The sequence below is a fragment of the Calliphora vicina genome, chromosome 1 (assembly GCF_958450345.1).
Source record: "Calliphora vicina chromosome 1, idCalVici1.1, whole genome shotgun sequence".
Lineage (NCBI taxonomy): Eukaryota > Metazoa > Arthropoda > Insecta > Diptera > Calliphoridae > Calliphora > Calliphora vicina.
In genome coordinates, this window is record NC_088780.1 from 61,805,620 (window position 1) to 61,821,518 (window position 15,899).

At 30.4% G+C, this 15,899-nt stretch overlaps 1 protein-coding gene across 4 annotated transcripts in view; it reads right to left on the reverse strand.

Annotated features, from left to right (window-relative positions):
• Positions 1-1,261: 1,261 nt before the first annotated feature.
• Positions 1,262-15,899, reverse strand: part of LOC135949189 (uncharacterized) — a 53,994-nt gene continuing 39,356 nt past the window's right edge. For 3 of the 4 annotated variants that reach the window (XM_065498662.1, XM_065498665.1, XM_065498663.1), the window contains 4 exons: positions 12,148-12,367; positions 11,919-12,071; positions 2,798-2,949; positions 1,262-1,765 (listed from right to left, as the gene is read on the reverse strand). In XM_065498662.1, the coding sequence (XP_065354734.1) occupies positions 1,537-1,765; positions 2,798-2,949; positions 11,919-12,071; positions 12,148-12,367 (754 nt within the window). In that variant the 3' untranslated portion in view covers positions 1,262-1,536. The remainder of the gene's footprint in view (positions 1,766-2,797; positions 2,950-11,918; positions 12,072-12,147; positions 12,368-15,899) is intronic. The other variant, XM_065498664.1, reaches the window with a different exon arrangement.

Consider the following 15,899-nt stretch of genomic DNA (forward strand, 5'->3'; position numbering starts at 1 on the left):
GGAAAAACTGTTATTTAGTCTACGAAAATCTTGTGTGCAGACGTACCTATATTTTGGTTTAATTGGCTTTGTATGGCTATCTATAAACTCCCTTTGTCTTTGTAGGTCACCAAATGACCAATATTTGTGGAAAATTTGCATGCGTGTTGATTCGGTTATTTTTTCGCTGCATCGCAAACGACACTTTTCTCCGCAAGGTGGGCGCAAACTTCTAGATTTTACATTTTTTTTGGATTCAGATAACGATGTATACTGAAGTCCGAAGTCTCTTAAAAATTTTTGTTGTTTTTGCTTTTTATTTTTTGTGGAATTATAGCGGTATATCTTTCTTTTTCGACTAATTGCTTCTTCTACCTGATTTTCGAAGTCCGAAGAACTGCTTTCAGAAACTGCCGATGTATGAAACTCGTCCTCAGAATTGTCTATGAATGGATCCTCCGTACTATCATCGCTATTCTCAACGAAATAAGCTGAATAGTGTTCTAGATTCGCACACGTCATCGTCAAAAATTTAAGTTTTTATGTAAACCAGGCGAGAATTGTTCAAAATAATTATTTTTTTGTGCTATTTCTATTGTAAAACAAATTAACAACAGTTTTGTTTAATGAAAAAACTAAGAATTAAAATCATGGACTACTGACTAGGCATGATAGAAATAAAATGATAAGTAATTTTTGCTGTTTTTTTAAGGTTTTTGTATAGTGACTAGCTAAAACTCGGATGGGAAAATACTGTAATAATTTTAAGAAAATCGGTCCAGCATTTAGCAGTCTATAGAGTTCAGACATACATGCATACAAATGTACAAGCGCACATTCAGTTTTTTGTATATAGTTTAAAATGTCACAATAATTTCATAAATATAGAAACAAAACGAAATATAACAGCACAATAAACTTACCTATAACAACTAAAAAGAGACAACACAAAATCGAACATTATCAAAGTAAACCGCTGTGACATAAACACTAGCACAACTTAAAATATTTCTCTTTAGTTGAAACACAACTGATATGAATTCAGCTTACATTTGGGGACAACTCAAAATATTTCTCTTTAGTTGACTCTGGAGAAGCTACTTTTATATCAAGAAGAGGGATACAACTGTATTTTTTTGGCGAAAGAGTAGAGAAAATGATGTAAGATTTTTACAGCGGGTAGATATGACCACTGTACATCGATTTCCTGCAAAAAGTGAAAATTGAAAAATTTTGAGTTGACGCTCTTTAGAGGAACCAGTGCGATATGTTAATTAAATACTTATTTATAAAGGAGTTTAATAATAAATTTATTTCAATAAGCGAGCTTATAGGGATCCTTTAAAACAATACATTAATTAAGAATCTTCTTTTAAAAATCCCATTATTTCATATGATATTCGTAAATTCTAAACTTATTTACAAATTTATGTACATTTCAACTAATATTAAGTAAATTACTTAAACCAATAACAAAACATCACAATAGAAAACATATAATATGAAAAAATATTTCAACATTTAAAAATTGAATGCGTTTAATGCACTTCCCAAAGATCATTGATTCTTTTGTCCTGTCAAACCTCCTAGTATTTGTTTAACAAAACTTCGCAATTCCAAGGGATCCTCGTTGTTAAAATCATCCATAACCATTTGCATCTGATCCTTAAGGCCATCTGATATCGATGTAGTGATGCGATCTTTAAACAGATTCGTTATGGGACTTAAAATTACGCCGGTCAAGTGTCTAATAAATCGTGTTTGATCCAATTGTACTTGAATATTTCTGAAATAAGAATAAAGGTAAAATAATCAATTGATTTTTAAAAATATGTACAAGTTATTTAATTGTATGTTGTGGTATTTAGCTATGTAGAAAAAAATATAAAGGGTACTCATTTAAACGCTTAAGTTTCCCATTTGTGCAAATTTGCGCGACGTGTTTCATGAACCCACCTTTTCAATTTTGTGCAAGTTTATACAGAAAATTTATACATATTTTATAAAAATGTCAAATAAAAATAAATTCAACAAAAGCTTTAAATTTTTTTTTCAATTGTATAATTATTAATTTAAAAAATGTTGAATGAAAGTTAAATCATTGGAACAAATGGTGGTCTACATACATAGTTGATGTTCTAGCTGTTGGTTAATGTTTTCATACATAATGCCATTCTGTTCCAAAGTTTGATTTTTATTTCTTATAAATAAAAGTAAACAAAAGCGGCTGATTCATTAAATGCACAATAAATTCAAGTTTGCGAGTCTAAATTGTCGCGCAAACTTATCGGAGTTGTGCAAACGAATTTCCATACATTTTTTGACAGTTCATTTGCGAGAGTGTAAAAATACACAGATTTCAAAGTTTGCGAGACATTTAAGCGTTTACATGAGGCCCCTTATGAATTTTGTTTATTTAAGGGGATTTATTTCTTTTGTATAGCTTTTTAATAAGTGTTTATAAAGCTTATCCTTGGTGGCTTATTTTTTTTTAAACAAACACAAACTGCGAAGCGTTTTGCTTGTCTGCGAACCCGCAACCCTTAGATTAATAGTTCAGCACACTATCGACCGGGCTATCGGGTCACCCATATTTATCCTTATCACTTGTTATGTAAATTCCCTTTTGATTATGTGGTTTATGCAAAAATCGCTTGTAGAATTCATTAATTCTTATGAAACGTATAAATATTGTATTTTGTTACGAAAGCAAATTTTATCACGAATGCGGCAATTCGGCCTCTGGTAGTATTATTGCTTTAGTAATTAATTATTTAATAACTTTAAATAAGACTTTTATGAATCCAAGCATACGAACCTAAATTGAATAACACGAAAATCGTACAATTTCATCTTAAATGTTAAAATATCGACGGCCAATTCAGCATAGATAACTACATCCTCCAGTGATCCGATTACTTTGCCAAATCCTTCCAAAGCCATGAGTTTTAACAAAAAGTTGTACTCGAACTAAAATAAAAATTTTATTAAGTTAATTGTTATTGAAAAACCGATAATTAAAAATAAACTCATAAAAATGAATGCATTTTCAGAGCGATTTCTTCTGCCGATGCACGTTTGGTTGAACCATGTTCAAATTGGCGCTTAATTGATTTTTTAGAATTAATATTTATTTATTAAATTTGGTTTTGGGTAAAACATCAATAGTAGCTAAAATCGTTGTTCTAGTTTACATAGTTTTTCTGCATTATACTGTCAAAGTGGAAAAATGTTTCGTATTATTGGTAAGTGATTAAAATTAAATTAAGTTTTTTTTATTTAAAACATTTAAAAGCTAACTTTTTATGATGGAACCATCAACTTCAGGTATTTGAGTATATGAATAAGAAACCTTTATTTGGTTTTTTTTGTAAAAGTAATTTGGTTTTTTTTTTTTTTTTTAAAATTTCCAAATTTAGAGTATTTTTAATTTTTGATGGATAATAACTAATTATGTTTTTGGTTGTTTGTTTTTAAAATATATAAAAAAAAGTACAACATTTAGGCTTTTGTTTTAACAAAAAAATGTTGCGCATGTTTGCCCGCCTTTCTTTAAATTAAGATTTTATGAAAGACTCGAGCTGTGGGGGAAATGAAAAAAATGGAAATGAATCTGATTTTAATAAAATTCCCCATGGCTATAGACGAGGTGTAGCTGAGTTTAAGTTTTGAATTTTGAGTTTAAACATTAAGAGCCGGAGCCTCAAAGTGAGGTAACCCGTGAATATGACAAATTAAAAATCATGCCAACGATTTTTATATACGTTGAATCTACAAGAAGACCCCTACAAAAACCAGTGCTATACCCATATACATATATTTTAAAAAGTATTCTTTTTGCGTATTTTTTTTCGAAAGAAGTATTTACATTAATGTTTAGTTATACAGAAAATAATGTTTTTGTACTATAGAAGAAAAATAATTTAAAAATTTGTATTACTGCGAGGTTCAGAGTGTTATTATTTATACCAATACCAAATTATACCAATTTTTTATGTAAATTTCAATTTAATGCTAAAAGTTTTTTGGGACCTTTTTTTGCCAAAGGTATTCTATAAATTTTGTAATTCTTAAACATTTTATACATTTTTGAAAATAAAACACAAAAAGAGTGTTTTATGTGCATAAAATATGCTCTTATAAACGAAAAATATGCTCTTAAATAGTGTTTATAAAAACCCGTCTTTTTAAAATACCGGTTTGTCGGTTAACCGAAAATTGGAATGTTTTAGAAACCCGGATTTTCGGTTAAACCGGTTAAACCGGTTAACCGTCATATATGTGTAGAAAACATAAAAGTCCAATAAAGTATATACAGCTGTAAAATTTTTGGTTTTTAGTAGTCTGGAATGGTTAATATTAAATAACTATGAATATCGAGCCCTTAGCGCCAAATTATCGTAAGCGACAAAACACAAATTTTACAGGAGAAGGTTTTCTTGATTATTTTGAAATTTATATGTACATAGAATTAAAAATGTTATGATGCGATATAATATAAATTCGTTCAGGCTATTTGTCTATTTTTCAAAAATATTGATAACTTTTGACAATTAAAAATTCATGGAATACTTTATTGAAAAATATGAAAAAAAATGTTTTTTATTGAATTTTTGCATAGACACAAATTTTTCGAATTGAAATTAAATTTTTATTTATGAATAGTTTTTAATGAAATTTCACAGTTATGTAGATTTTATGGAAAACTAAAAATGAATTTTGAAATTTATTATCAGCAATCCCGCAATTCCCAAAAAAGTGCTGAAAAAAATCCAAAAATGGGAATTTTTAGTTTTTTGGCAATAATATCCATACCAGGGTCGGGGTTATCGAAACCCTTTACAAAATAATTAGAAACATATTAGGCCACCTAAAATTGGTTACTATATTTTGATATCGAATATGCGATTTTAGATTTTTTGCCCTAAAATTTAATTTTACATAAAAAATAGGTGGTTTATAAATGGACCTGGTCCCTTCGGTAACAAAAATTTTTTAACTTTTTTTCATTTAAAACATTTTATGAAAACTTAGCTTTCAGAAAGTATATATTACTTATACATCCTCTTAGAAATTTTTTGCGATAACTTAAAAAGAAAAAAGTACTTTTTTCCCAGAAAATTAGCGAACAATCGTCTTTTTAAAATTTTTTAAATTCGAATGCTTATAACTTTGGACTTAATCATTATTTTTAAACAATTCTTTTTCTATTTGACACATAAATGTGTTGTTACTCCAACAAATGAAAATCGGAAAATATTTGGACCCGCTGTTATCAAAAAACTGGAGTGCGTTGGGTAAAAATTTTGAAAATTTAATTTTCAAATGCGAAAGAGATATTTGACAGCTAGGACAAGATTTTTTATAGTGCTCGATGAGAAAATTATATGTGTGTAATTTTTTGGAAATCGGAACACAAACGAATAAATTATATTGTTTTAAAAATAAAACATGCCCGAGGTGTCCTACTTTAAGGACCCTTGGTCGCGCCTCCGGTGGGCCCATGAAGTCAAGGTTCAAAACTTAAACTCGACAACACTTTTTCTTTGCCATTTGGAAGTTACAGATTTATTTCCCTCTTTTTTTCGATACCACTGTGTGTCGCTTACGATAAAATTCGTTTTCTGTAAAATATAAATATTGACTTACGCTAAAATCTTACCCGCAATTTTGATATTCTGAGAACGCTAAAACATCCGACTGATGTTTTCCATAAAATTTTAGTTTTTGCAATAAAAAAAAATTTAGAAAATGTCGCTTACGATAATTTGGCGCTAAGGGCTCGATATTCAAAAGTGTTAAGTCCATTTTATTTTGTAAAAATTTCAAAATTATTATCTCAGTCAAATGGAATTGAGTATAAATATGTTACTAAATATATAATACTTGTTTTAATTACTGGTTTATTCATCAAATTTCAACCAAAAAATGTAAATCAATTTTTTAAATAAATATTTGATAATTTTGAAATTTTTATCACCTCGACTTTCTGATATGAAACAGAAAATATTACAAGTCCCACAAAGGACCTATAAGATTCAAACGCACTTCTTAGCTGTGATTATTTGTCATAATAATTCATACCAAATATGTAAGTAATAAAACTCCATTGTATTTGTATTGTAAAACTGCAGTTTAGGTTTCAAATCAAATCGATAATGTGTGTACAGGTACCGTGAAATAGCTTCCAAATGAAATAACTCCCCACTAAAAGATGAAATAACACCCAACAAAAAAAGCTTAGCGTTCGGCCGAAGCCCAGCAATGCAAAAAACTTTTCAGAGCGAAGCCAGTTTTTGATACACCCCAGAGTAGAAAACCTTAGCGCCCGGCAATGCAAAAAACTTTTCTGAGCGAAGCCAGATTTTGATACACCCCAGAGTAGAAAACCTTAGCGCCCAATGCAAAACAAATATTCTGAGTGAAGCCAGATTTTGACACATCCCAGAGGAGTATTGCGCTACGCAATGCAAAAAATGTTTGGTAAGCGAAGAATAATTTCACATTTAAAGTTCCTTTTTTTAGATTGCATAAATAAATTTCTTCGGATTGGGAATTATTTCATTTCTTTTGGGATTTATTTCATTGGGAGTTATTTCGCTTTTTTGGGAGTAATATTTTTAAAATTATGAAACCGCCGATTATTGGGAGTAATTTCATTTTACCCTTTGGTAGTTATTTCATTTTTCAAGTTTGGGAGTTATTTCATTTTTGATGGGAATTATTTCATAGGGAGTTATTTCATTGGGATATATACCGTCAACGGTACCGTGAAATAGCTCCCAAATGAAATAACACCCCACGAAAAAATGAAATAACACCCAACAAATTTGTTATACAACTTAGGACTTATTTCATTATGAAACAACTCCTAACGCATAGGGAGTTATTTCATAATTTTTTGTTGGGAGTTATTTCATAATGCAATAACTCCTAATGAAACAACTCCTAATGAGATTTTTGTTGGGTTTTATTTCATTTTATTTTGGGAATTAGGAGTTATTTCACTGTATTGGGAGTTATTTCATTTTTGTTGGGTTCTACTTTGCAAAAGCAGAACCCATAAATATCAAAAAATGGCTTCACTCAGAAAAGTTTTTTGCCTTTGGCCGGGCGCTAAAGTTTTCTCCTCTGTGGTGTATCAAAAACCGGCTTCTCACAGAAAAGATTCTTTTTACATCGTCGGCCTTAGTCAGGTTGCAACGATTTCTTAATCTGGTGCGAAATGAAAATCGGCTTTCTGAAATATTATAAAACCTTTCTGCAATGAAAGAAATCTTTTCTGAGCGAAGCCAGATTTTGATACACCCCGGAGGAGAAAACCTTAGCGCCCGGCCGAAGGCCGACAATGCAAAAAACTTTTCAGAGCGAAGCCAGTTTTTGATACACCCCAGAGGAGAAAACCTTAGCGCACGGCCGAAGGCCGGCAATGCAAAAAACATTTCTGAGCAAAGCCAGTTTTTGATACACCCCAAAGAAGAAAACCTTAGCGCCCGGCCGAAGGCCCGCAATGCAAAACAAATTTTCTGAGTTAAGCCAGTTTTTGACACATCAATATGCCACAATAGGCCCGCAATGCAAAAAATGTTTGGTAAGCGAAGAATAATTTCACATTTGTAGTTCCTTTTTTTAGATTACATACATAAATTTCTTCGGATTGGGAATTATTTCATTTCTATTGGGAGATATTTCGCTTTTTTGGGACTAACAAACTTATGAAACCGCCGATTATTGGGAGTAATTTCATTTTACCCTTTGGTAGTTATTTCATTTTTCAAGTTTGGGAATTATTTCATTTTTGATGGGAATTATTTCACTGGGAGTTATTTCATTGGGAGTTATTTCATTTGAGAGTTATTTCATTTGGTACCCTTGTTGACCAAGTTATTAGCGAATTTAGATATTTTGAGTTTTTTTTTTTAAAAATTTACTTTTGGCCAGACATATGAGTGATCACAGATCGAGCTTTTTTGATTAAACTGTTATTAGATTAAACGTTTAGGGAATCCCCTTATATAAAAATGTGTTTGCATCCTCTAAATTAATTTTTATACCCTACACCACCATAGTGGGGAGGGTATTATGCGTTTGTGCAGATGTTTGTAACGCCCAAAAATATTCGATGTCCGTCTGGTTGGCTGGCTGGCTGTCTGTCCATGTAAACCTTGTGCGCAGAGTACAGGTCGCAATTTTGAAGATATTTCGATAAAATTTGGTACGTATTATTTTCGATCAAGGACCAAGCCTATTGAAACTGGCTGAAATCGGTCCATTATTTCACCTAGCCCCCATACAAATGTCCTTCCGAAATTGGACTTTATCGGTCATAAATGTTTAATTTATAAATGTAGATCGTGTCACCAAATTTTGTTACGATTGGTCCATAATTAGTCATAGCTCCCATATAGACCCGCTTCAGAAAATCACTTTAACGTGCATAAATAGCTTAAAAATGTTGGTATACTCACAAAATTCTACATAGTAAACTTTGATTACATAAGTAAACTTTGATATTGACATAAATCACACGACCTAATTTCATGGTGATCGGTCCATAATTGGTCATAGCCCCCATAGGCCCACTTCCGAAAATCACTCAAAAATATAAATTATTGAAATTTTAAAAGAAAACAATTTTTGCTCTTTTACTTAGTGTAGGGTATTATATGGTCGGGCTTGACCGACCATACTTTCTTACTTGTCTTGTATGACAACGAATGAGTAATTTTATTTGCTATGTAATTTTATTTCCATGGACATTTTTTCGTGATCTCATTTTCGAATTTCAATTAATAATTTTAGTTTTATATTTTGATAAAGCAGTTAATAATAAAAGAATTTCACGTTCAAGCGTGTAAAACACAGGTTTATATTGTAAAATTTTATATTTTTCTGATGGAGTTTGACAATCGCTAACATGAACAATTTCATTTTCGATTTTAGATAAATCGAAAAAAGTGGGAGTAAAAGTAGGCGTGGTCAATTTTTCCATCAGTAAAAACATAAATTGGATAATAAAAAAAATTAGCCAAATCGGTGCAGCCGTTTTCTGATTTTGGATAAATCGAAAGAAGTGGGCGTAAAAGTAGACTTGGTGAATTTTTCATTCCCTAAAAACCTAAGTTTTTTGTCTAAATCGGCCGTTCTCGACTGATGCAATTACCAACGAACGACATTTGATTTTTATTTATATAGATTTGGATAGGAAGTCTTCATTAATTACATTTTTTCCACTTCATTACCATACAATGTCCAGCATATTTCAGCTATAAGCGTTCTTCTATGGGTGCGCATTAAACATGCCCTTAAACAATAGATTTGCTTTGGATGGGTCTTATTTGTTCATTAGCAGCTAAAACTAACTACTGCAAAATTTAAGTGCAATCGGATAACTAGAACACGTGCCGGAAATCGATTGAAGGTTGTAAAATTTGGTAAATAATGGTACTTTTTCCGATATCTTAAAAAAATTCCCTATTAAAATACTGTTTTTTAAACATTTGCAATAAACCTAAGCTTCTAGAGAAAATTATCTTTCTAACAAGGTATAAAACAATAATTTCGAATGAAAAATAACAAAGTTATACGAGTTTTATCTGACCAAATATTGAGCAAAAAGTACTCGCATTTCTATTGTTAACATAGTTGTTTACATAACTTTTGAATGCAAAACAGTGAGCAAATAATACAAAAATATCGTTTTTCTTGAATATATGACGTAGGGAAATGCTAATAACTTGGTTATCTTTAACTCGATGTTCATGTTTTATACCTTGTTAGCAAGATAATTTTCTCTAGAAGCTTAGGTTTATTGAAAATGTTTAAAAACCAATATATAAATATGAAATTTTTTTAAGATATCGAAAAAGGTACCATTATTTACCCAATTTTACAACATTCAATCGATTTCCGGCACGTGAAGTTAGTTTTAGATACTAACGAACAAAATAAGACCCATCCAAAGCAAATCTATTTTTTAAGCGCATGTCTAGTGCGCATGTTAAATTTTAAATAAAATTCTTAATAAATGCGAAATTAACCCTAAGCTCTCTTTTGATGTGTCTTATTTCTGACTTTCTGGTTGAATTTTCCGTTTTGGTGTATGCAGGGACTTATAGTAAAATTTCACGGATAATATTTTTGTGGAACATTTTAACTCCTTAAATCCCTGTTTTAATGGAGTTTGTTGCTATTTTTTAAAAGAAGGACAAAAAAATACCCATGCCTTGAGGATTTAGAGTTAACATATTCCACAAAAGTTTTCTCCGTAACATTTAGCATAATTTTACTGAATGCATTTTATACTGCTGTGTTAATGGTGCTTTTTGCTCATATTTAAAAGAAGGACAAAAAAGACCCATGCCTTAAGGATTTAGAGGGTTAAAATATTCTAAAAAAATGTTCTATATAAATTTGCTGAACACATTTTATACCTAAAATGTAAGGATCACATGGTTTCTTATGCCTATTAACAATAAGAATGTGTCAGAGATGGGAAACATTAACCCTCCCTGAAATGAAATTCAGATGTAAACTTTCAAAACGCCGATACACGTGCCTTTTTTTTTGTCTCCTCTATCAAAAATTTATTGAACGGACCTAGTCATTTTTTTTGGTGTTGTACAGTGTTATGAGTGAAGCTATTTAAAAAAAAAATAATAAACTAAATGCATGCTTCATTATTATTCGGTTTTTTTAGTTTTACCATAAAATTCAATGCTTTAAATCTGAATATTTATAAATTATAAATTATTTGTAAAATCGGGAAACACACATTAATTAACATCAAACAAATAAAGTTAGCTGAATAAACATTGTTATTCTCAAGATTTGTTTGTAAAAGCCGCGATGGGTCGTAAGGAAAAAATACGCTTTCTCATTACAAAAAAGAAAAAAATATTGCTTTCGTGAATTTAAAAAACCGAAATCATCAGTTAAAATTAGGTAAGGAGCTTATAAAAAAATATGAAGACGTAATTTTTCTCGAAGGAAGCAAATTTAACTTTGCTTGGTGTGGTGGACGCCGAATTAGAAGCTAAAAGTAAAAAATATTACTCCAACAGTTAACCATGGAGGAGGAAGTGTAATGGTTTGGGGCTGCATATCACCGACAAAGGTTGGGAAACTGGTATTTATCGAAGGCATTATGAACAAGGATGTTTATTTGAACATTTTGAGAGTCAGTTTGTAACAATCTGCAGAAAAAAGCATAAAGCTCACGTTGTTTTTGAGTGGTTGCTTTATAAATGTCCAAAAGTGATTAAAAGGCCTGCTCAGTCCACAGACATGAAGCCCTTAGAAAATTTATAGGACCATTTATATCGCCGAGTCCGCGGAAATCCCGTTTCTTCGAAAACCGAACTCAAAAAAAGGCTGCAGGTAGAATGGGATAAAATCATGATGATTACTTGCAAAAATTTATTTAAAATATGCCAAAACGCCTTTCTGAGGTTATAAAACATAAGAGCTATCCAACCCGATATTTGTATTAAATTTTTATTTAAAAAGTTAAATAAACTTCAAACTTATTTTTAAGGTTTACATTAGTACACATTAATATTTCAGTTTATCAGAAATTTGCTTTATGTTTATTTTTGGTTGTTTATTTTGCATAAATTATTCACCAAATTCATATATACAGTGAGCCTCAAAAGTGAGTATACACCAAAAATTATTTGATTTTTTTTAGATAATAAAAATCTTAAAATTTATCTATAGATTAAAATTTAAAATTTCGGTTTGTTGGAGAATGGGCTGAAAAATAGATTCGGTTGTGAAAAAAAAAGATTTAAGTCGGACTATAATGATTTTCGTGACCTTAAAAAAAATCTAATAATTTTTGGTGTATACTCATTTTTGAGGCTCACTGTATGTATATGAAATTATATTGTATCATTTTTAAAGAAAATAAATACATGGCCATTATTAAACATTCTTACCTGTAAATTTTTGATATTCAAATAGAATCGAGTTAAAAATGATTTATCCTTATAAGTCATGTAGGCCGGTCCATAACGTTCTATGCCTGCAACATTGTAGACGATGCCATTTGTTAGGTAAAGTCCAGCTTCGTATGTTAAAAACAGGGGCTTCTGAAACAAATAGTTTGAAATATCTTGCTCTTGGTTTTGGTTGACGAAAAACGTCCTCTTTTAATGCGTTACCTACCACAGATAGATTCTCTTTGATATCAGGCAGTTGTAAATGCTCTATTTGTAGTTTTTGCAAATGTTCCAGCAGCAGAGGTATAACAGTATCGACTTCTTCATTTATTATCGACCAACCAACTTCAGCATCGTCTTCATTGTCCCTTCGAGATCTCGTCTTTATTTCACTTTCTACATTTTGATTTAAATTCACTTGCATTGATTGCAAACTGTTCAGCTGTCTGCCAAAATTAATGTATAGATCGAAAAGAAAAAAAAATTATTTACAAAATAATATTGTTTGGTGGTCTGTGTAATAATAAAAAAATTAATTAATTTTTTAATCGAAACTTAAAAAACATGACTACATTTTCAAATCAACATTGATTTCAATGGTTTAAATGGTGCATTTCCATTATGGCGTGACATGACATTTGTACGACAAAATGTTAAAAAAAATAATGAATAATGTTAAAACATTATTCAGAAAAAATATTGCAAAAATTTTAGGGTCAATTGAAGATATTAGCAAAAATATGCGGTTGCGTGACGTTACCAAAAACAGAAGAGCGGTTTGACTTGCATTACAAGATTGCATAACTCTGTGAATTGGGCAAGACTTTTTGAATAAAACCTTCTGTAGTAGGATTTGGAATAATATATATTTATTTTCCAAATTATAAAATTTAAAAATCTTTCCTCGCTTTTTATTTGTTAGCATTAGTATCTGACGTGACATTACATGACGTTACATTACCAAATTTCCATTTGATATATTTTTTGGTTAAGAAATAAGAAAAAGAAAACAAGTATGTAAGTATGGTGGGTCAAGTCATATAATACCCTACACTGTGTAACATTTCCTTTTAATTTCAATAATTTATTTTCCTAAATGATTTTCGGAAGTTGGTGTTATATGGGAGCTATGACTAATTATGAACCGATCGTCATGAAATTAGGTCGCGTAATTTATGTCTATATGAAACTTATTTATTGTTGAATTTTATGTGGATATCTACATTTTTAAGAGATTTATGCTCTTTAAAATGATTTTCAGAAGCGGGACTTATATATAATTTGCTATTTTCAAGTAAAAAATATATTTTTTGCTTCAATTTGTTATAACTACTGAGCCGATTAAAACGCAATATATAAACGGATTTTATATAAACGGATTTTTTTTTCTTAGCTTGGTCCATATAATTCTCTGTGCCAAATTTCAGCGCTCTTCGACCACATTTGCCAAAAAATGTATAAAGCCATCCCTCTGTGAGGCGGACATGGCTCAATCGACTTAGAATTTCATAAGGATCAAGAAAATATATACTTTGTTGGGTCTCAGATGAATATTTCTCAATGTTACATACGGAATGACAAACTTATTGGTGGTGGTGGAGGGTATAAAAAATCTATCCATAGAATTAAAAAAATTTACCATTTTTGTACATAGGTAACCATGATGCATCAAATCTATATACTGGTTGCTGTTGACCTGCGTTATACATCAACTATCTTAACAATGTATTTTTCCCAATTCTTCAAACTTTTTTCGCTAGCATGGGCGATCTTTGTGTTCCGTGTCAATATCGCCACTTCAGAACCGAACAAACCACATCTCGCATGTTGAAACCGATGGAGCACATTCACCATAAGCAATCGGTGTGCTTCAGCGGTACTTTTTTCAAATTAAAGAAGTAAAGCAAAACTTCCTTCATATGGCACTTTGTTGGCGCAAAATTCGACATCTATAATTTAAAAAAAAGTGCCGCTAAAGCACACGGATTGCTCATCAAAGCTTAATGTTCAAAAAATAAGTGAGAATGATAGATATTTACTCTTCGAAATGACATATGTTATTAAAAACAAAAACCGCATTTAAAAGATACGCCATCTATTGTAAATCCCACATTAACAAGCATTTAAGTATTAAATTATTTTTTAATATTTGAGTGTTAAATTGATTTTTGAAAGCGGCGATGAACATAAGATGGACATAATAAAGGACATTTTTTGTTGTTTTAGAATTCAACACAGATTGAAAAATAACTGGTTGTGTAAACAAACTCTTTTCTGAATAAATATTTTTTTAAAATACAAAATTTCAAGCATTGCTATTGTCAGCGTAGAGATAATAATGAGACTAAATGTTTGTCTGGTGTGACGTTATCTTATAATATCATTAAAAGATAATAAAAAATTAACCGTTAATTGATTTTTTTTTGCTCTTTTGCATTTATTTTACGGCAGTAGCAAAAGTTTTGCGGTAAGATAAGGTGACCATACGTCCTCTTTTTTAGAAGACAATCATCTATTTTAACTGGCTGTCATCTATAAAATTTGTGTCCTCTATATGTCATCTTTTTTCATAATCTGCCATCTTTTGTCATCTTAATTTTTAAAATCAAAACAAATTTTGTAAATACTAGACTTTATGCTACAATTTTCAATAGTTTCATTAAAATCGTCCTAAAAATATACATATAACGTTTCGCTATCTTTCAATTAGAAATTAAGAGTTAACGTCTTCCGATCTTAGTAAAACTTTCAGAGTATGTTTAAAATTATCTGTACTATAATATTCTTTATTTAAAATTCATAACAGTAAGAAAATTGGGACATAAAACCTCGTCGTAGCTATTAGGAGATATTCGCATTTGAAAATTTAATTTTCAACATTTTTACCCTACCTACACCAGTATTTTGGTGACCGCGGTTCCAAATATTCTCCGATTTTATCCATTTTTCCTTTATAGGATTAACAATCTATATATCAAATAAAGAAAGAAGTGTTTAAAAATTATGACTGAGTCCAAAGTTACATGCATTTGAATATAAAAAAATTTAAAAAGGCGATTTTTCGCAATTTTTTTGGGAAAACAGTACTTTTATTCTTTTTAAGTTATCTAAAAATGTTCTAAGAGGATGTATAATGAATTTGTACTTTTTGAAAAGCTAACTTTACGCCAAACATTTTAAATGAAAAAAACATTTCTAATTTTTAATACCGACGGGACCTGAGTTCATTCAAAAAATGCCTATTTTTATGTAAAATTCAAATTTAGGGCAAAAATTCTCAAATCGCATACTCGATATCAAAATATAGTAACCTATTTTAGATGGCCCAATAAGTTCTTAATTATCTTGTCAAGGGTTCCGATAACCCCGCCCCTATTATGGATATTATAGCCAAAAAACGAAAAAATCCCATTTTTGGGATTTTTCAAGATTTTTTTGGGAATTGCGGGAAACTTGATAACAAATTTCAAAATTTGTTTTTATTTTTCCATTTTAAATAGAAAAATCTACATAACTGTGAAATTTAATTAAAAAATATCTATGCAAAATTCAATAAAAAGCATTTTTTTGTCATATTTTTCAAAAAAAAGTATTCCATGAATTTTTTAATTGTCAAAAGTTATATACATTTTTGAAAAGCAGACAAAATCCTCTATCCATTGATATATAACATGTCTACCTTACGTTTTTTAAGTGGCAAATTAATTAGGGAAAACTTAACAACTCGCTGAGCATTAACCCCTGGTCCCGCTCCTGGTGGGGTCATGAGGTCCAAATTCAAAACTTAAACTCGACTACACTTCCTCTTTGCGCATGTGAAATTTCATTCAAATCAACGTAAGAGTTTAGAAGTTACAGATTTATTTCCCTCTTTTTTTATTCTCATACCACTGTGCGTCGTAGCGCCAAAAACACGCGTTAACGTTATCCTAATAATACACTTCTAGTGGGGGACTGTACCCTGAAATGTTTCTTCGT